The sequence below is a fragment of the Lutra lutra genome, chromosome 15 (assembly GCF_902655055.1).
Source record: "Lutra lutra chromosome 15, mLutLut1.2, whole genome shotgun sequence".
In the NCBI taxonomy this organism is placed as follows: Eukaryota; Metazoa; Chordata; class Mammalia; order Carnivora; family Mustelidae; genus Lutra; species Lutra lutra.
In genome coordinates, this window is record NC_062292.1 from 278,682 (window position 1) to 300,570 (window position 21,889).

Here is a 21,889-nt window from a genome sequence, read left to right on the forward strand (position 1 = left end):
GAGATCATGACCTGAGCGGAAGGCAGAGGCTTTAACCCATTGAGCCACCCAGGTGCCCCATATTTGGCTTGATTTAATGAAAAATGTACTACATCTTATTCGTCTACGCAATTGAACTAAACTTTGTTCAAATCAGATTCCAGAACATGCCCCAGGGGAGCAGGCGCTCCAGGTCAGAGGCAGAAAAGCTAAGCCTCACGGAGATCGGACTGTCTGGGTCCACACCACGCGGGCGGCCGCCGCAGTCTGTTACTATCTCCCTCTCTCCCTTTTCGACAGCCACGCTAGAGAAAGGAAAAGGGGAGGTAAGGTCCTGGAACACCGGGCCCGATTTTCTTTACCTTTTAACGATGCTGGCGGTGACAAATTTTTCAGTCTGACACCACTGGCGAGGGTACAGACTTCTTCACTTCTCTCCTCGTAATTAGGGGTCAATATTTTTAATTCCTCAGTTGGCCTACTAAAATTCTCTGAAGGGAGACGAAAAGGAAGAACACATGAGAGTTACTGTCACCATCTCAGTTTCACAATAAACTTCAAGGTGGGTCTTAAAGATTTTATTTATTTGTCAGAGAAAGAGAGAGCACAAGCAGGGAGAGCAACAGGCAGAGCTGAAAGCAGGCTCCCCACCAAGCACGGAGCCCGATTTGGGGCTCGATCCCAGGGTCCTGGGATCATGACCTGAGCTGAAGGCAGAGGCTTAACCGACTGAGCCACCCAGGCGCCCTTCATCCAGTATTTTGGAATCATGATTTAAGTAAACTAATATAAGACAACCTAAATGTACTCAAAACGTTCTGCCCCCCCAAAGCATTGGGAATCACTATTAGAAGTCTTCTGTAGTATATGCAGTTTAAGAGAAGTTTGATCCAAAGATTATCAGGATGTATCTTGCAGTACACACTAGCGTACACCGTGTGCACAGTCAGGCGCCCACACTCGGATGCACATGCACTCTGGGAGACAGCACTCGGCTTACAACACGGTTACCTGAACGAGATACTTAAAATGGTGAGGCCGGCACGCACACTCCCTGGTCACTGCGCACCCGGTACCCACAATGCGCCACTCCCTTACTCCTGCAGCCACTTGTGGGTCCCCATGGGCTGTGGCATGGGAACGTGAAGGTGAGCGCGGCTCCGCTCCTCATGTCCTGGAGGGAAGGTGTGTGCACGGAGCTGCACTTCCAGGTGGGAAACACGCCACGTGAGGGGTGCCGCCTCGAGATGAGCCCAGTGTCGCTAAGAGTGAGGACCCCTGGCGCACCGTATGGCCGGGGACAGCGACAGACGCGAGCGGTGCCCACTTCCCACCTCGAGGAGCTCAGTGTCTTAGAGACAGACACGGACGTGACTGGTCAGGCGCCGGCGGGACACAGGAGGTAGAAGGCAAAGCGCAGTGAGCTGGGAGCCCAGAGAGGAGACACGTGGATTCCGAACGGCCTCATGGAGGAGGACGTAGCACGACGGCGTGTAGGAGGAGGAGGTTTTCCAAGTGGAAGGGTGAGGGCCGACCAGAGCAGGGCACAGAAGCCGCAGACGCCCTGCAGGTGAGGGGAACGTGACGTCGCCCGGGCCGCGGGCTCCAGAGCGTGGGGCCCAGGAGCCCCTCCAGGGCACGTGCGCTGGGGATGCGGTTTGGGAGCAGACCGCGGCGGGCGTTTGATGTCGCACTGTCAAGTCTGGACTTGACTCCTGGCACACTCCTGGGACTGACAGGTGCCTGGGAAGGGGGAGGAGTCGGCCACCAGCCACTTCTCCGAAGGCAGCCCTGGGTGCGGATGGGGCAGGCCAGAGAACGGGAGAGGGGACACTGTGTAATACCAGTCACGACAGAGCGTGACGACGACGAGACGGCGGGTAGGACGTCATGGTCCCGCGCGGCACAGCGAGGAGCCAGGTCCCAGCCAGGCGGGGACGGAGCTGACGGGGTGTTGCCAGGAACCCAGCGGGGAGACGCGGGAGGAGGTGCGGTGGGGAGGGCGGGCGCTGCCTCGGGGTCAGGCGGGTGGAGTCCGAGGGGTGAGCGGGTCCAGAAGACGGTGGACGGGCAACTGGAGGCAGGGCATCCGGAGAGGAGCGCAGTGGTTACTGTGGGAGACTACTCGCGCGCAGACACCACGAAGGCTGGGGACAGAGGAGTCCCGCGGGGAGAAGGAACCAGCTGGCGAAGAGGAGGGCTAAGGGCAGAGCTTGAAGCGACTTGTCATTGCCATCCCACGGACGGGAGCCACGCTCTCGACTGCCTGGTCAGAGAGGTGCGGCAGGGGACAGGACTGCAGATTCTCCCTGAGAATGGGGAGGCCACGGCAGGGTGGGACACCCGAAAAGGGGCCGCGTGCGAGTGTGCACGCGCGTGTTAGGGTGGGCGAGTGGGGTCCCAGGGTATGACGTGGGCTGTGCTCGTTCACGCGCTCTCGTGTCCCTGTCTAGGACCCAGCAGCTTTCAGCCACTCAGCCAGGGTCAACCGAGCGCCCCGAGGTCCTGGGCGTTGTTCTGCTGTCAAAGATCCCGGAGCACAAGACCTCCTGCCGTGCGAAGTTCGACTTGCAACAGTGGCAAAGAGACAAGGAGCAACAGATACATAAACGCGGAGGCTAATGTCATCATGTGATTCAGTTTGTGGCAGAAATAAACCTGGTGACAGAGACTCACAGGAAGGTCAGGGCCAGGGGGGCTGCTTCGGACAGACCGAGGTGGAGGTAGAGAAAGTCACACTGGGCAGGCGATACCTGAGCTGCGGGGAAGGAGCCCTCCATGGAAGGCGCCTGAGGAGGGGACGGCGGTCTGGAGCAGAAAGGAGCAGGGCCTGTGCCCCAGCCCTGGAGATGCCAGGGACGCAGCCCGCACAGCGGGAACACATTTCAGAGCACGGAGGAGGCCACGCAGGTCGGGAAATCAGGTCCTGGAGCGCTTCCCAGTCCTCGTTGGGAGGCGGCATTTCTTCGCAAGCTCCGTGGGAAACAACTGAATGTCAGGTGTTTTTAAAAAATCTTTTTATTTGGGAAGTTTCAGACTTAACCAAAAGTTGTAAGAATAAGACTGTGTACTCTTCATTCAAATTTACCTGTTGTTAACGTTTTGCCTCATCTGCCACAGCCTTCGTTTTCTCGGTATGTACGGATTTTTCCTGAAGCATTTGAACACAAGTTGAACAATTCATGTCCCTTTACCCCAAAGGCTTTACTCGGTATTTCCTAAGAACGAGATCCTCTTACACAACTGGAGCACATTTTTCAGTTTCAGAATATTGCACATTGAAATAGGAATTTACTATCCATTTTCCAATTTTGTAGAGTGATGCAATAATGTCCTTTGGCGTATTTTTTTTCTTCCAATATAGGACCCAGTCTAGGATCCTGTATTGTGTATAGTTGTTGTTTTTTTTTAATTTAGGTGAAATTCATGTACAGTTAACCAGTTTAATGTTTAGAGCTCGGTGCCATGTGGTGCATTCACACTGTTTGCAACCAAAACCTCTATGGCTTTAAATTTTTTCTTTTTTTTTCTTTTAAAGATTTTATTTATACATTAGGGAGAGAGAGACGGAGGGAGTGAGAGAGAAAGCATGAGTAAAATAAATAATATCTTCAAAAAAAAAAAGGATAAGATGTCAATTTGTCCCCAATTGATCTACGATGTAATGCATATATATTGAGATTCCTATCAAAATCCCTCCAAGGTGGCACCTGGGTGGCTCAGTTGGTTAAAAAGCCAACACGGTTTCAGTTCTGGTCATGATCTCAGAGTCCTGGGACTGAACCCCACGTCTGGCTCTGCACTCCACACTCAACAAGGAGTCTGCTTCCGGATTCTCTCTCTCTCCCCTTCCCCAGTTCACTGCCTCTCTCTAAAATAAACAGATCTTTAAAAAAAAAAAATCCCCCAAAGATTTTTTATAGGTACAGACAAGATTATTCTAAAGATTTATTTATTTATTTGAGGGAGTGAGGGAGAGGGACAGAATCCATGCAGACTCCCCACTGAGAGCAGAGCTGACTCGGGGCTCGATCTCATGACCCTGAGATCATGACCTGAGCTGAAACCAAGAGCTGGACCCTCAACTGACTGAGCACCCAGGTGCCCCCCAGACAAGATTATTCTAAAATTCATATGGAAAGGCAAAGGAACCAAATAGCTAAAACAACTTTGAAACAAGGAGGAGGAATCCGTTCCCACAGTTTCAAGACAAGATAGCTATAGTAATCAAAATTGAATGGTATTGGCAAAGGGATAGACACACAGATCAATGGAACAAAATAGGAAACCAAAACCCACCCACACAGACACGTCCAGCTGACTTTAGACAATGGCGCCAAAGCACGTCAAGGAAGAAGATAGAGCCGTGTGACCGATGGTGCCGGGACAGGTGGACACGCGTTGGGGGTAGGAAGGGGAAGAGAAGGGCCTCAACCTAAGTGTCACACTTTACACGAAAATTAACTCAAAATGGATTACAAACCTAAATGTGAGATGTAACACCTTCGAGAAAAAGGAAAACAGAGGAGGAAACTTTGACCTTTGTTTATCTAGGGATAAACAAAGAGTTCTTGGATTTGGGACTCCTGGGGGGGCTCCATCGGTTAAGCGTCTGCTTTGGCTCTGGTCATGATCCCAGGGCCCTGGGATCAAGCCCCGCATCGGGCTCCCTGCTCAGCGGGAAGCCCCCTTCTCCCTCTGTCGCTGCTGCTCCCCCCTACTTGTGCCCTCTCTCCCTCTGAAATAAATACATAAATCTTAAAAAAATTTGGATTTAACATGACTCATAAAAGGAAAATTTGATAATTGAATTTTGTCAAATTTAAAACACTTTGAGAGACCCTTTGGTGAGAATGAAGACAAGCTACTGAGAGAAAATATTTGCAAACCCTCATCTGACAAAGGACCCCTATCTACACAGATTAGAAACTCTCAGAACTCAACATTTAAAAAAAAACAACAAAAAACCCAAACAATCCAATTAGAAAATGGGCAAAATGCATGAAGAGATAGTTACCAAAGAAGATGCAGCGATGGCAAAAAAAAAAAAAAAAAAAAAAAAGCACATGAAAAGATATTCAACATCATTAGCAATTGGGGAGAAGCAAATTAGAACCACAGTTAGATATCACCAAACACGTAAAAAAGGATTTGAGTTCCTTTACCCCCATCTTAATCACAGCCTGACAAAGAAAGTCCAGAAATTTTCTCCCCTCACTTAACGTGGAGCTCCCGCTTCGGTGTTACTGGCTTTTGGGTGCCCCAGTGTTCTTCCGTGTTCTTTCCCGAAGCACATGTTCTCCCACCAGTCCCGTCAACTTCTCTTGCCATCTCAGATGTTGGATACCGGCTCCAGCGCCCCTCACCTCCCCAAACCTCCTGACCCTATAGGATGGCATCTATGGAAAAGCCCCTGCCTGCCCGCTCTGCAGAAGCCTTAACCAGGAGACTTAACCAGGTGATTTAACCAGGCGACTTAACCAGGCAACTTAACCAGGAGACCTAACCAGGCGACTTAACCAGGAGACCTAACCAGGCGACTTAACCAGGAGACTTAACCAGGAGACTTAACCAGGAGACTTAACCAGGAGACTTAACCAGGAGACCTAACCAGGAGACTTAACCAGGAGACCTAACCAGGCAACTCACTGAACAGGTTGTTCCAGGTCATATTGGTCTTTTCCTCAGACTCCATGGGTTGGAAAACGAGGACCCTGTGATGGTCAAGGTTCTTCAGCAATTCTTCACAGTAAAACGGAATCCCACAGCTTCCTTCCACCAGGTACCTGCAGTAGAAACACAGCGACCTGTTTACACCAAACAACCATCTCTTAGGAAGGAAAAATATTTGACTCTAATTATTTGAAAATAACTCCTTATTTGAAAATAATAGTATTCTCTATTTGTTTCCACTTGCTTTCCTTTTTTAGGGTTGCTTTTCCCCTCTTTCATTTTTTAAAAAAATTACATTTACATTTCTTCAAAGTATTTCAAAGCATTTGAATACAGCAATACATTTATTCAAAGATAATCTATATAATCGGTGTTGCCTCCCTTGCTCGCCTTATAAATAACCAGTTAGTTTCTGGCTTATCTTCTCAATGTTTGTTTTTAAAGATATCAAAAAAGCACACAGATGTATTTCACTGTTTCTTACCTAAAAGACAGCTTGTCACCCCTACTGCATGTTCTGCTACACCTTGTTCTTTCACTCAAGAATATATCCTGACCGGGGCGCCTGGGTGGCTCAGTCGTTAAGCATCTGCCTTTGGCTCAGGTCATGATCCCAGGGTCCTGGGATTGAGCCCCACATCAGGCTTCCTGCCCAGCGGGAAGCCTGCATCTCCCTCTTCCACTCCCCCTGCTTGTGTTCCCTGTCTCTGTCGAATAAATAAATAAAATCTTTAAAAAAAGAAAAGGTAAAAAAAAAAAAAAAGAATTTATCCTGCCCATCCCTCCCTATCAGTAGATCTTCTCATTCTGTTTAATGCTCTGTAGTTCTCCATTGTGTGCACGTATCCTGTTTTATTCTACCTATCCTCTTAGAGATGGCTTTCCGGGTTGTTTTCAGTCTTTTGCTAACACAAACAATGCTTCGATAAAACTTTGTCCATATGTCTCTTTACAGTTTTGTTAATATGTCTTTGAGATAGATTCCAAGATTTGGGCTGCGAGATCAAGAGGTAAATGCACACACACACACAAAATGTACACGTTTAGAGAGAGAGAGGATGAACGAGAGGCAAAGGGAAGGAGCCGGATTCATGCCTGGAGTTACTTTAAGTGAGACTTTGTCCCAGACATCAAGAAAAGCAAAGCAAGCAGCAAAGCAAACTCATTAGAAAGTACGGACGCAGATACCAAGGTGGGTTGTAAGTGGCCGTGTTGTTAAGGTGACCACTGTCTGGACCCCAGTGGGGGAGTCCCCGAGAAGCTCGGAGAGCAGTGGTGGAAAGAGCCCGCCTTCGGCACCTGCCACAGACAAACAGTGATTCCAGCCAAGGGCGCCGAGAGCCGAGTGAGACCTTGCTTCATCGCAGGTTGTGTCCTTCAGGCTTACCAGTTGGCCTCTTGTGACAACCACTGTGCCCATGACAATGCCCTCTGTCACTGCTGATTAAATGGAGCGTGCCCACACCCAGCATGATGAAAGGGAAACAAAACTGAGGTCACTGAGCGAAGCTGGAGAAGGCGCGACAGGAGGGCTAACCGGGAAATGGGCGGCACGGTCCATCACACCAACCGCGACAGACGGCTCTTTTGAAAGGCAGGATCAGCGGAGATGCTGAAATAGGCACCCTCAGGTGTGTTTTAAGAATCGTGATCAAGTCTGGATCTGGGGAATGGACACGGGCGAGAAGACCTCCAGAGAGAAACAAGATACCCACGTGTCCAGTTCTTTGGGGATGCACCTGACGTTGAGGTCCAGGCAGACCTTGTTGCGGATGTCCTTAGGCTGCACGGCCCCGAGGGTCACGTAGGTGGTGTTCCTGTTCTTCATTATGGTGCGGGCCGCTGCGCAGGGCGTGTCCGTGAAGGGAGATAGGGACATGATGATGAAGATAGGAACCGTCCGGATAAGCTTCTCCATAAAGGCCCAGGAGGCTGAGTCAATAAACTGGCCCTCGTCGATGATGAAAATAATCCTTTCCTCTCTCACTGTCTGGACAAAATGGAGAAACAGAAAAATGCTGGAGGACTTTGGATTTTTATTCAAAAATTCAAAAAACCCATTCATGTATGGGTATGCATGTGTGTGCATTTTTTTTTCAACTTCTAAGATTTTGTTAACATGAGTTTTTAAAAACAAGTATCCATATCAGTGTTGGGGTGAGGATGGGAGAGGGGAGGGGAGGAGGAATGGAAGGGAGGGGACGGCATGGCAGGGTACAACAGGGGAAAGGAATTCTGCTCTATTGGTAATAAAGCTCCAGGTTCATCCCATCATGGATTTCATAGTCCTCCAGGGACACATGGTCCTTATGTGGTGCTAAATTAAAATCTTTCCAACAAATTTATACTAATTTAGAGTCTACTATCTTGGAATTTGTGGCAGTTTAGACAGAGCTGGCTGGAATAGATTCTTACTTTGTCAAATCCTCGTGTGAATATAATGCAAATTTTGTAGGGTAAATGGGGTTGTAGCCAAGTGAAAGTACCCACTACATTAGAAGAACTAATATGCGGGGCACCTAGGGGCTCAGTCGGTTGAGCGTCTGCCTTGGCTGGGGTCATGATCCCAGGGTCCTGGGATGGAGTCCCACGTTGGGCACTCTACTGGGCAGGGAGTCTGCTTCTCCTTCTGCCTTCTCCCTCAGCTTTGCACTCTCTCTCTCTCTCAAATAAATAAGTAAAATCTTAAAAAAAAAAAAAAAACTGATAAGTTTACCACACGTCATTTTAATCTACTGGCAAACGAAGAAGATCTCTTGGGTTTATTTAATGGACATTTGCTCAACCGACGTGTATGTATCCAACACACACACTAACTGGGCACCGACTGGGCTGGGTGCTCCGTGCGAAGGGCTGAGGGAGACTAAGCTGGCCGGCTACATTTCCCTCGCAGGTCTGCACTATTTGCTCACGCGTTAACCATTTGTTATGCACCCATCGGGGGTGCACAGAGCTGGGGATATGGCATTGAACAAAGTAAGAGCTCACGTGGTCTCAATAGAGCGGGAGTCCCGTGGAGAAGACCTCCCCACAGCTCTTCCTTTCTCTTGGCTCCTTCTGGGAACACAGTTGGTTAACCCATTCTCCCCCTCCATGTCTTTACAAATGATAAAATTTCAGATTTTAAATTTTTTCACTTTAAAAAATTATAAAGTATCACACCCTGTTTGGTTACATGAACTCAACAAGACTACTCGTCGGGCCCCGTTCTGTCACCAGAGATTTACTCTTCACTGACCTTGAGGACATTTTGATTAACGGGGAGGTTCGCATTACATTTTTTTTTTTTAAAGATTTATTTGGCAGAGACACAGCGAGAGAGAGAACACAAGCAGGGGGAGTGGGAGAGGGAGAACAGGCTTCCCCATGAGCAGGGAGCCCAATGCAGGACGAGGAGCTCGATCCCAGGACCCTGGGATCATGACCTGAGCTGAAGGGAGACGCTTAACAACTGAGCCACCCAGGCCCTGTTCTAAGCATTTTACACAACCCTGTGACCCAGGTACTACTATTTCCTCTTTTATGGACGACAAAACAAAAGCACAGACAAGGTAAGTCGCTTGCTCTAGGTTACCCAGGCAGCAAGTGATAGGCCTAAGGGTTCAGATGTTGGTAGTCTGGCGACGGAGCCTACCTACAAACCACCTGGATCTCCCTCTGATCTCAAGCAGGGGGAGAAGGAGAGAGGGCTGGTTTTAAGAAGAGGCTGACCCTCCAGGAGTCATGAACACACTCTGCACCGGAGGTCTGGAAGGAGGAGGAGATGTGGGAGGTGTGAGGTTACAGCTTTCACACACTTCGAAGCTCTGAACCCCTCGGGCCACCTCCCGCTTTCCCACCCCATCGCTTGCGACTGTGGTGCTCTTACTTGCTCCAAGATCTTCAGAAACAAGGCTTCCAACTGCTTTTGCTTTTTTAAGGTGGTCATCTTGGAAACCTCTCGTGAAATAGGGAACTGCATAAAGAATTATGAGAATATTGAGTCTGGGAAAAAGCAAAAGGAGTTACTAGCTGTGTGGCTTGGGGCAAATCACTTTACCATTCTGGGTCTTCAAAGCCTCATAAGCCTCATGTGTTAGACGGTTCATAACGCCCTTTCCAGCTGTCTCCCCTATGTCACTGAACCTAACAGATGCAGGATGTGCCAGGACATACTCCGTCTCTGCCCTGGCAGTCGCCTGCAGGAGCACAGGGACTCTGTGCCTGGCCTCAGCTAGTACAGGGGCGCTCTGACGGAGAAGTGAGGGAAGACGGATCCCCAGGGCCACATGGATTTTCTCGGCGTGCGGAAGGTGGAAGGAAGGTGGCGGCTCACTCGGGGGGGTTGGGAGCCGCTTCCTCATCACCCAGACTCTCCACATGAGAAAAGGGAAAGATGATCCACGGCCAAGAGACGCTAAGTCGCCCGACCTCAGGCAGCCCCCGCTGCCAGTGCCCACGTCTCTCTGCTGTGGAGACGCACTCCCGCCACTCACCTGGACATGGAAGATGTCGTTCAGGAGACAGTAGAACTTCTCGTTCAGCAGAGTCTTCACTTTATTTTGAAGGTTGGTCTGTCGTTCTTTATAATGTTTACAGGTATCCAGACCTAGAACGTTGGCCATGAGTATCTGGATGGTATAGAAATTCTGATGGAAGCCGATCTTCGTCAACACAATAGCAATGGTCCTGTTTGTGAGAAGACCAAGCAGCCCAAGAGAGCACTTAAACACATTTTGTGAAAATAATCAAGGCTGAAGGAAAGCTCTGGCTCTTCCTGTTCAGTTGCTACAACAGCAATTTCCTAAGCTGTCTGGAAGCTGTTGCTGACTCCTGCGTCTGACGCAGTCCCTCATCCCTCCGTGTCCCGGAGCCCTCCTACTGGAGCCTAGCCATGTCCTCTTCTACAGTCCCACGCCTACCACTTTGCCCCAAACCCGCAGACTGTCACCCACACTGCTGAGAAACCTGCCTAGCACCACGACTCCGTGAATCCCCTTCCAGATGCCGGTGCTGTACCGATGCAAATCCTCTCTCCCATTTACAAGTTTTTAGTGGCTCCCACTGCAGCCTGCCACTCTCACAGCCCCATCTGATCCCTCATCTCCCGCTTAACTGCAAATCTCCGCTCATGTGCAGCCTCCTGGAAACCCTCCCCAGTGCCCTGACGTTGCGTCCCTGACCCCCCTCTGTTATAGGTTCCCAGTCCTCGCTAGCGCACTTCCGTCACCATCCCCACCACAACCTATTTTCATTCTCGCTCTCTCCTTCTCTTCCGTGTGAGCTCTGTGAGGGTGGGGACCGGATATTACTCATCTTGGGGACATTGACGCTTGTCATGGGGTGACTCATGTCCCCCCCAATTTCATGTGTTGGAATCTTAGCTCCCAGTACCTCGGAAGGTGATCTTCCGAGTGATCTTGGAATAGGGTCGCTATGGATGGAATTATGTAAGTTAAGCTGAGGTCATGCTGGTGTAGAGAAGCCCCTAATCCAAAATCACTAGGGTTTTTATGAGAACACAGACAAGGCCAGGAGAACACTATGTAAGGATAAAGGCAGAGACTGGGTGATGCAACTTCAGCTCTAGGAGCACCAACATTTGCCAGCCAACCCCTGGAAGCTGGGAAAACCCACCGGACAGACCGTCCCTCAAGGCCGTCAGAAGGAACCAACCCGCCTGCACCTTGATCTCAGACTCCGAGCCTCCAGAGCTCAGAGATGGTACATTTCTGTTGGTTGAACCGCCCGGCTGTGGTGCTGTGTACACAGCCCCAGCAAAGCAATTTAGCTCTCGGCTGTTCCTGGAACACGGTAGGTCCTCGGTAAGGGTCAGGATCAACGAACTCCTCGTTATGAAATCTCTCCTCAGCAACGTTAAAGATACTTACAAACCAGTCCTTCTTAGGCTTGACATGACAGAGGAAGAGAAAAACAGCTTACAATAGTGTATGGTTTATAAGGAGACCCCATTGTCCTCATCTTAGTCACCGTCACTGGTCACTGCTACCGAACACCACACAGCCCCTTGCCACAAAGTGCCACGTGGGCTGTCCCAGAGTGCCCTTGTGACATTTCTCCTACAGAAACAGCTGAACGGTGTGAGAGAAGTACCTTAGCTCTGCCTTCCAAAGGAAAATCCAGAGGCCTGTCCTTCTCCATCCCCACTCACAGGGCTAAGTGGTTTGAACTAGCGGTTCTCTGGCGCTGGCTGGACACCTTTCTGGGCTTGTTCTGTAGTTCCCGCCCAGCCTTGCTCTCAAGGTTCATGCCAGCCGCGCTCCAACTGTACACCCGGTGACAGAGAGTGGTATCCTAGCCCCAGCTGGCATCACAGCAGCATCTCAGGGGTCAGCCCAGCTTCTCATTTCTTAGTTCGCCATGTTTATCGTCGATTATCTACTTAGCACAGAGGGCAGGACACCCCATAACTGACAGGTTGTGGGAGGGTTACATAGGACACATGACAGAAGGGAAAGGAGCACTAGGATAAACAAATCCTTTAAGGACATTTCTCTGGGTTCCCAAGAAGTGGTCACTGCAAGACCCTCACCTGTGGTTCTCTCCTTGGGCCAGATACTCAATTTCCATAAGTATCTGGCTTTTTCCGTATCCTGATAACCCTTCGTACATTAGGACGCGGCTGCAGTTGGACACCAAAAACTCCTTCATAGTGCACATGAAGTACTTGATCTCCTTATCACGTCCTGTTGTTTTATTTTTTAAAAAAGGAGCAAACCTAATCAACATAAAATAATCTAGAAACACAAAAAAAGCACATAGTGATACAACTTCTAAAAATACCTTTGGAATTTCCATGGAATTGTTCATGAACTTTCTTGAGATCCTGTGCACTTTAAAAATTTTTAAATCTTTCTCTGGAGCTTTCCAGTTAACCATGTAGTTTTACAGTTTTGTTTGATCCCCGTAAGCTATGAGGGCAAGTACTTTTATAATGTTCATTAAAATGTAGCTTTAGCACAGACAACCAAGATTCAATGTGACCAACTGCTTAGATTACACAACCAGAACTCAGCCAACATTATCTGGCTCTGGAGCTTGTGTTCCTTTCCTTTTTCTTTTCCGTAACACACTAGAAGTAATCTGCAGGTTTTTACATCGGAAAATAAATGTATTAAAGTTAGGGTTCCTATATTGAACAATTACAGATACAGTATTTTTTCTATTTCTAATTCTGTGAAAGAAACTTGCTCTTTATCAATGAGAAATTATCCTTATCCCAGGGCCACTGGAAACATGACTAGTGTTAAGAAAATTCAATTTGCTCTCGGAAATCGTGTATAGACTAGCTCTTTCCTAGGAACAACCTTCATTCTTAGTGAAAATAAATTACAGTCTTTTTCTGATTATAAAGCCAACACATGCTCAGTGTGAAAAATATGGAAAACTTAGGAGAAAATAAACGTCACCGTGGTTACCACCTGATGTGGTTATTTTTTTGACGTGTATTTAAATATATGTAACAGGATGCCCTGGCGGTCTTTGAAACCTGGCGGTCAACAAGGAGGGGCAGAGCTGTCGTTTCAAAGAAGTGCGCAGCTTCTGCGGAAAGTGCCGGAGACCCTCTCAGGGCTGCATCTTCCTCCTTTCCTGGATTGGTCCCTGCAGTAAACACATCCCCAGGCGTGACCTAATGTCTATTGCAAAGCAGGACCATCCTCTAAGTCTGGGTGCTTTAGACCAAGAAGCGAAGTGTTTACGTGGTGGTATAAATTTCTGGGCACGGTTTAGTGGGAACCAGCCACAGACTCGGTGGCTTCTTTTGGGTGAAAGATTCCCTTTCTGAAAGCGCATCTGCTCTCCGGTATTGTGACACGTGGCCCGAGGCTCGTGCGGTAACTAAGAAGACGGACCCCAGACGGCCACCAAGCAGCGTCTCGCAGCTCTCTGTGTCCTGTTCGCATGGAATCCCTCCAGGTAAGACCTCAGGGACTGTCTCCCCACTGGATTCTAAACTAAAGTCTAGGCATCTTGACGTAAAGCACATGCACCTTGCTTCTGGCTAAACCAGCCCTAAGATCTGGGGCTGTTGCACGAATTTTTGATCTTAAAAAAACACTCTTTTGATTATAGTTTCATTGAAATCTGTGCTGTTGGTGAGCACACAATTTCATTTACAGGAACTCTTGTAAAAGAAGGGCACTTCCTATAGTCCCAACTTCTGACAGTCTCTTTCTCAGCTAGAGCTTTAAGGAAAAGGTTTGTGGGCTTAATGTTTGCCTCTCACCAATGGAATCAGGGAGAAATTGTATATTGTGCCACCGTGTTCCGATATGAGTCCTTGGTCTTGCAGAGGGGGCCTAGGACTTCCTTTTGCCGTCACTCACTACCACAGTGAGCATATCCTAGGCTAGACAGTAAAGCCCCAGAGGAGGGAGAGTGAGCATTCTTCCTCCTTTCCGGCCTTTGGGAGTCTGGGGTCTGGAGTTACAAGAAGTGATCAGACTCTGAGAAACGCCTGCTACCAACCCTCTGCCATTCTTTTAGGCTCTGCTGAAATCAGGATTCTGTCCCGACATTCCCCCCCAGTGTGGGACGGAGCCTCCTCCTCGTGGTCCTAATGCAGTTGGGCCCGGGATTTAATCTATGATGTTGCTTTTAGGGATGTTCAAGTCTAATGGAAGGAAATTGCAAGTGTTCTTAGAAATGGCTGCCGTCAGAATCCACAGACAGATCTTTAGGAGGGTCTCTCCCCAGAGGGTATATCCCTCCCTCGTTTTATGTCCACTTCCCTGTGTGGTCTAGTCCCAAGTCAGCTTTCTTATGATAGGGTCCCTGCCACCACGAGTCACAAAAAGATCACTGCCACTGCCAGATACAGATCACAGATCTAAATGTAAAAGGTAAAACAAAGTTTCTGGAAGAGAATCTTAAAAAAATTTTCCATGACTATCAGGTGAAGAAAAATGTCTAAATAGGATATGAAAGTACTAGCTATAAAAGACTGATAAGCTGGATTACATTAGAATAAAATATCCTGGGGGTGCCCGGGAGGCTCGACTGTAAAGCCTCTGCCTTCGGCTCAGGTCATGATCCCAGGGTCTTGGGATTGAGCCCCGCATTGGGCTCCCTGCTCGGCGGGGAGCCTGCTTCTCCCCCTCCCTGTCTCTGCGGCTCCCCCTGCTTGTGCTCTCTCTCTGACAGACAAATAAACACAATCTTAAGAAACACACACACACACACAGAATTGAAAGGTAAGTGCAGAATGGGAAAAGTTATGTACAGGAAAAACAAGAGACTGTACCCATTTTTAGGATATACGAAAAATTCAAACAGATCTATAATAAACATAGAACCTGATTGAAAAATAAATAGCAGAAGATCTGTATAGACACTTTATGAAAGATGATGTCCAAAGGGTCAACAAACACGTGAAAAAGGAGCTCAGCCGTATCAGGGACGTACGAATGGAAATCACAAGGAGACGCGCGATATACCCAACCGACACTGTTAAAACTACATTGTTGGTAAGACAAGGAGTGCCCAGAACTCTCATAATAACCCTGCTCGTCAGAATACAAACAAATACAGCCATTTGGGACAATTATTTGCATCGCCTACCAAAGCCGTGCCCCTTGTCCCGACAGCTTCACCCCGACACCCACACTCCACAGAAACATGCACGTGTCTTCACCAAGAGACAAGTACCAGCATCTTGATGGCAGCGTTTCCCATAGAAACCAAGAACCGGAAGCCACAGCAGTGTTGCACGAGGACGGAAGGACAAACTGCGGCCCGCGTACGAGACGGGCTGTGGCAGCGCGGCGCAAACGCACGCACGAGCCCTACACCTGCCACTGCAGAGCAGTCTCGCAGCGTAAAGCTGGCTAATGGGAGGCGCGTGTGATGACACGTTTGCAGCTTCACTTACAGGACGCCCCAAGCAGGCCTGAGTCACCTCAAGTGTTAGACATCTTGGGGCGCTGTGAGGGCCCCCGGAGGACGGCTATTTTCCTACTGCTTTGCCTAGATGGTGGCTGTAGGCTCATTCTGTGGCAGTTCAGTAAGACGCAGACGTAGCGTTGCTGTATTTTCTGTGTGTTTTGTTATGGTTTAATAAAGAAGGTTAAAAATCAAGGCCCACTACCTACCCAGCAGAGGGTAGCCCTCGTCCCTGCTGCAGATGAGGTACGCCATGCCAAACATGCTGGAGACAAGAAAAGAAAAGAAGTTAGAGTCATAACAGGGAAATACCGACACCGAGAGTGTTTCATTCTCAGCTCCCAGAAAGTCTTCTATCCCCTGACTTAAGGGTTGCAGATGCCTGGGGGAGGAGAAAAGAGAAATTCTTACCTGGGAAGAAGGAGCTCAAACAACTTTGGAGCCTGGGACAGTTTCAGTAAATGCCTGTTGAGTCTGCACTGGTGGAACCGAACCCCTTTCTGGGGAAACCAGACACCATGATGGGACTCAAGGACATGCATGTGGCATACGGCATCACAGCCCGAAAGCACCACCAGGTGCTCAAACAGCAGCGGCCCCCTCTCTGGCGAGCCCACGCTTTGTGCCTGGCGTAGTTCCACGTGCTCTGCATATATCATCCTTGACTTCTGATGAAGACCTCATCGAGACAGCACTAGTATGTCCATTTTACAGAGGAGAAAACCGAGGTTCAGAGAGTTTAGCTTGCCCAAGATCCCACGGGTAGTGGGGACAGCGCCAGAGAATACCGACAGAATCCGCATCAACAACTGCTGGTGCCTGCGCTTACCCACTGCATATCACTCTTTTTTTTTTTTTTTAAGATTTTATTTATTTATTCGACAGACAGAGATCACAAGTAGGCAGAGAGAGAGGGGGAAGCAGGCTCCCTGCTGAGCAGAGAGCCCGATGCGGGGCTCGATCCCAGGACCCTGGGATCATGACCTGAGCCGAAGGCAGAGGCTTAACCCACTGAGCCACCCAGGCGCCCCTGCATATCACTTCTTGAAGGAACCTTTTTAGGCAACGGGACCACCCCCTTGCCAGCACTACAGCACTGTTTTGTGATGTCTCTGCTGCAGCGTGTGTGGCATACAGCTGATTTTGTCCACTGCATACGCTGGTGCCTTCCTATGAAACGGTGAGTTTGGGGGCAGGCACCCGGCCCGGTTCATATTTGCACTTCCACACTCTCGTATTTGCAGAAATGGTACAGAAAAACAATGAAGAGGCCAGCCTGGGATCAGGTAGTCCTGGGTTTCCGGGGTAGACGGACTGATTAACGGCCCCCCTTTTCACCCCTGTGTCTGTGCCCTGTGCTGTTCACTCTGGGCTCTGCCTGGTGAATGCTTTGTCAGTGCGACGTTACCAACCCTGACACAGGGACTGGAGAGATGCTCGGGCGTTGGGCGCGCTCGCTCTCGCTCTTCTGATATTGCTGCGACTGCATGTCTGGTCAGGGTGATGCAGGCTGAGACACACAGAGCCAAACCATCCCCGTCGGTCACCAGACTCCACAGTTATCCTCCCTGACATCGTCCTGGATCAGCCGATGGCCTGTTGAGCCCCAGGCGTGGGAACAAGCCTAGTCAAGATCAGCCAAATCCAGCCAAGATCGGTTGAACCCCACGTATTTGTGGGACCAACAAATGTTTATTGTGGTCTCTACTAAGCCACCAAGGTTTTGTGGCTGCCCAGAATGCAGCCTTATTGTGGCATTTCGAAACCCGGCTTTATTCACTCATTCAAAGAGCGTTTTATTGACCGTCCGCGCATGCCACGTGCAGTGCTGCCCCCGGGGACACAAAGGTCCATAAGAAAGACTCCTTGACCCACCTGTAGCCCTGACTCTTTTGTCTGACCGCTGAGACCTAGATTCTAGCTAACACGAAGAATCGATACCTTCCCACGTCCCATTTACTCACTCACGCTTCACTACTAGTGGTGCCCACTGTGCACCAAGCCTGGGAATATAAAAATGAACAAGAAATAGCCAATCTCTGCAAAGAGCTCACAATGTAGAAAGTGAAAAGCCTATCGGGTCAGTAATTGTGCTGGGTACATGCCAGAGAGGTACATAGAAGAGGTAACGCTGGGCTGCCTGAGCTGGACTGGGCCCTTCCAGAGCCAGCCTCAGGGAGGAAGAGATCCCTGAGCTAGATTTCAAAAGTTGACTGTAGTATCCCCAGCAGACTAGGGACGGGGTGGGTCATGGAGAAGACAATCTATTCTCCCCAGAGAGGGGGGAACAGGAGGAGACAAAGTTGGAAAGACAGGGGATTACCCTGTATGTCATTTCAAGGAAAGTGAATGTTATCACGAAGATGCCTGGGAGCCACTGAGGGGTTCTGAGTCCCAAGTAACACCCACACATCTAAGCCGGGCTCAGGAGGAACATGGCTCACCGCAGGCCGGCAGGAGCAGCGATCTCTTACTCGCTCTAGCCCCATCGAGGCCTGGCACACGGTTGACATGATCAGTAAATACTTCATGGTTGGCCACTGTGTCCATCTGAGTCCAAAGAGATACTCCAATGAGGGACTCTGTTCTGTTTGCACAACCTGTGGAGATGCACCCACCAACGATAATAGTAATGAGGGTAGAATGGGATCCTGCACCATCTACGGTGTCAGTAGGATAGAGAAAGTTGAAGGATTTTGAAATCGGGGCCTTGGTCTGGGGAAGGCATAGATTTTAATTTCATAAGTTGGATTCAGATCTGACATGGGCAACCAATGGGTTGTTTTGGTTGTTATCTTAATTTCCCCACTTCTTTACCAAAAAGTACCACAAAATCCGTGCCCCACACTCACACTTTCTCGTTAAGCCCCAGACACTGGTAGACCGGTCCGGAGTCCGCAACACCCTTCATGACCTTCTTTGGAAGCTCTTTGAAAAAGTAGGCTGGGAGGTTGCTGCCATTGTAGGTGACAGAGTCACACGTCACAATCCCTGGGTAGTACATCATCATTCTGGCTGCTATGTTGACTTTCTGACCAATAACTGAAACAGAAAGGAGGAAGGCAAAGACCAGGGAGAAAACAGCCATTGAACGATTAGAATGCGATCTGAAACATACTGTCCCCAAGGGGCATTTTCAATCCTTACTCCTTTGGCCTCTCATGAATGACAAAGAAATCCTGCCTTCGACCACCCTCATTCTGCCCATGGTTTTTAAAAACTAGACAGGGAGTTAACCTGATTAGCTATCCACAAGTTTCTACCTCTCCTGGGAGGCCACAGGGACGATGTGGTGGAGATTAAAGGGTCTTGAATATGGAGAAGGTTCTGTATGGGCAGTGACTATAGGCCTGAGGGCTCCCAGAGGAGCTGTAGCTGGTCTTCTGCTACAAGACAGACAAGCACAAGCTTGGGTGGGGGACACTGACCTCCCAATGAGGCACAAAATTGCAACTTTTCATTTTCAAAACGAATCACCTTCATTTGGGAATGCCTTTTTTTCTTTTTAAAGATTTTATTTATTCATTTGAGAGAGAGAAAGAGAGTATGAGTTGTAGGAGGGGCAGAGGAAGAGGGAAGCCCGATGCAGGACCCTGGGATCATGGTCTGAGCCGAAGGCAGACATTTGACTGATTGAGACACACAGGCGCCCCATTGGCAATTTCTTAAGATTGAGTAATTAGGGCTAGAAGGGGTGAGTGTGCCAGACAGACTCGGGGATATTTTAAAGGATGACACACTAGTGTACAGGCTGAAGGAAGCCGTGCAGGTTCGATCCCCGTCTCTATCTGTACGTTAGCAAATTCCTTGGGCAAGTTAGTAGTTTCAGACTCTCCCATGCTTTCATTTCCTCATCTGTAAATGGGGATGTAACAGTATCCCTCTCAGGGGACAGTTTATAAAAATTAGTGAGTGAGGACACCCCAGTGGTTCACTTGTTAAGTGTCTGCCTTTGGGTTAGGTCATGATCTCAGGGTCCTGGGATCGAGCCCCGCATCGGGCTCTCTGCTCAGCAGGAAGCCTGCTTCCTCCTCTCTCTCTACCTGCCTCTCTGCCTGCTTGTGATCTCTGTCAAATACATAAATAAAATCTTTTAAAAAATTGATTATTAAAATTTAACCATGCAATAAAGCACAGTATCGTGCATCTCCATATACCTGTCACCCAGCCCCAAAAGCCCCAGACTTGTGGCCAGACCTGCCCCATTCCCACTCCCATCTGCTCTGCACCCTGCATTATTTAAGAAATCCTATCAGACATCTGGTCGTTTCAGACATAACTCTTCCAGTATTCTAGATGCTTTGTTTCTGAATATCTTAAACGGTAATAGGGTAATAGGAGGGAAGTCAAAGCAGTGAAACCATGAGATAACATTTGCTTTCTATTTCCTTTTGAGATTCATGTTGTTTATCAGGAATACCAATATCCTTAAATTTCTTTAGGATTTTTTAACAGGAATTAAGAGGCGTAACTGTCTCATGTTAATGGGCAATGACTAGAAAGTCCCCTCATTCCAGGAGCCGAGAGCCCCCACTGCTCCGAGGACTACACATCTGTAGTTGTGCAGAGCCCCAGAAACGCGCACTTTGCGAGTGTCGAGCTGCCAGTGGGCAAAGCTACAGGGCTCGGTTCCTCCTGGAAGACTATATGCTCTACAGGGCAGGGCCCAAGTGTCACTCAGCTCCATCCTTCCTCCCACAGAGCTGGGGGGCAAGGCGCGGGGAGGTGAGCTAGCCCAGCACACCTGTGTACTCGTGTCTCACAGAATGCCCGACGATTCCGCAGAAGACAATCCCGCTGGCCACGCCGATGGAGACAGTACTGGGGCCCGGAAGAAAGCAAGAGAGTTGTAAAGCAAAAGGGAAAGAAAATGGGTAGAGAGAACGTGGGGAGGGTGGGGACGTGACGATGAAGGGGGCGGGCAGGGAGGGAAAAGATTTTCAACAAGTAATTCTTCCATGGTGGGGAGTCTAGGGCCACTGGACAGGGTCTAGAGCTGTGAAGGGAGGATGGTTTGAGACACAGAACTAAGTCCTTAGAAGTGATAAATCAGTTCACTTTTCTGCTATTTTTAAGTATTCATCTGAGCCACTTTACTAGAAAAGAACCTCTCATCGCCCCAAGTGGACTTTCAATGGAGAGTGGCTGTGGCTGGAGGTAATTTAACTATCTTTGCTGTTGCTCGAAAGAACAAAGTCATTATTTTGAAAGGAAGTAACTCAGATGTAGTATGTGGCATCAAAAGCTAACTTCGTTGGTCCCCGAGGATGGCTGCATATACAGATGACCGGGGGCTGACACAGCGGGGATATTTAGAGCAGGGGGTGATACGCGTTAAAGTTGAACTACAAGTTGGGTCCTTGGGGTGCTCGGGTTAGATGAACCCGAGGGCCTGGGCTCTCAGGCAGCCAGGGCTGGGGACAGTAACCCTTACTCATCTTAACCATTTTACTGTGAGTAGATCATCTGGAGGCCAGATCAATATGTAAATTTCCAGCCCAAGGACTCATTGTATCTCCTAATTATTAAAAATCAGTGCAGGTGTCCAGCTTAGCACTGGTGGTTCAGCCTCTACCAAGAAGTAAGCCAGAGCATCGAGACACAACCCCATTCTGTTTTCTTGCAAACCTGCGTTTTGACTTTGTAAGGGTGTCCTTTCTGCACTTGACCTCTACCATCCCTTTATCACTGCACCGGGGCTGGGTCAGCCCTCAATAGTGAATGCAGACAGCCCTCTCCTCACTTCCTGTTCCCTGCTCCTTGTCTTCTTTCCCTAGATACTACAAAAGGCTCAGGGACCACCGGATGGGATCAGGGTCAACACTCACTGGATTTTGTGAACCTGAGAGCAGAAGTCAAATATATCCACAGCACTCTCCAAGGCATGAGTGACCTCATCAGGAGCCTTTTCCCCAGGGAAACCAAAGACACAGAGGAAGGAGCAGCCCTGTGAGGGAGAGAGTCAGCAAACACAGCACGGTGACCTTTAAAGGGGACCAGCCAGAAGGCCCAGGGGAAGGTGGGCAGCAACTTTCCCTGTTGGGTCCCATTTCATCATGATTTCTCTCCTGCCTATTTTCTGTTTAGTAAATGTCATCTAACTTCTAGTGCATCGCCAACAAGTGTTCCAGCTGGAGGAGAGCTCGCTTTTCTCCAGAGAGAATGGGTTGTCCTGGGCTACGGGTGCCCCCACGTGCCTCTTCCCTTGCCTCCAAGATCTCCTGCTACAGGGTGTTAAGCGTCCGTGTGAGAAGCAGCAGCACAGAGCAGGGGAGGAGGCATCAGAAAGTCTGTGTTCTCAGGCCCCTTCACGAGTGTGGAAACATGGGCAGCTACACTCTGTGAACTTCAGTTT

At 49.1% G+C, this 21,889-nt stretch overlaps 1 protein-coding gene across 3 annotated transcripts in view; it reads right to left on the minus strand.

Moving 5' to 3' along the window:
• ADCY10 (adenylate cyclase 10) overlaps positions 1-21,889 on the minus strand; it is a 71,117-nt gene that overhangs the window by 27,742 nt on the left and 21,486 nt on the right. For all 3 annotated transcript variants that reach the window (XR_007123094.1, XM_047705152.1, XM_047705153.1), the window contains 10 exons: positions 21,363-21,481; positions 20,279-20,355; positions 18,387-18,576; positions 15,744-15,799; positions 12,185-12,338; positions 10,128-10,320; positions 9,521-9,607; positions 7,368-7,642; positions 5,629-5,765; positions 342-470 (listed from right to left, as the gene is read on the minus strand). Coding sequence is in view for 2 of the 3 variants with exons in the window: in XM_047705152.1 (XP_047561108.1) it covers positions 342-470; positions 5,629-5,765; positions 7,368-7,642; positions 9,521-9,607; positions 10,128-10,320; positions 12,185-12,338; positions 15,744-15,799; positions 18,387-18,576; positions 20,279-20,355; positions 21,363-21,481 (1,417 nt within the window). In the remaining variant the exon portion in view is untranslated. The remainder of the gene's footprint in view (positions 1-341; positions 471-5,628; positions 5,766-7,367; positions 7,643-9,520; positions 9,608-10,127; positions 10,321-12,184; positions 12,339-15,743; positions 15,800-18,386; positions 18,577-20,278; positions 20,356-21,362; positions 21,482-21,889) is intronic.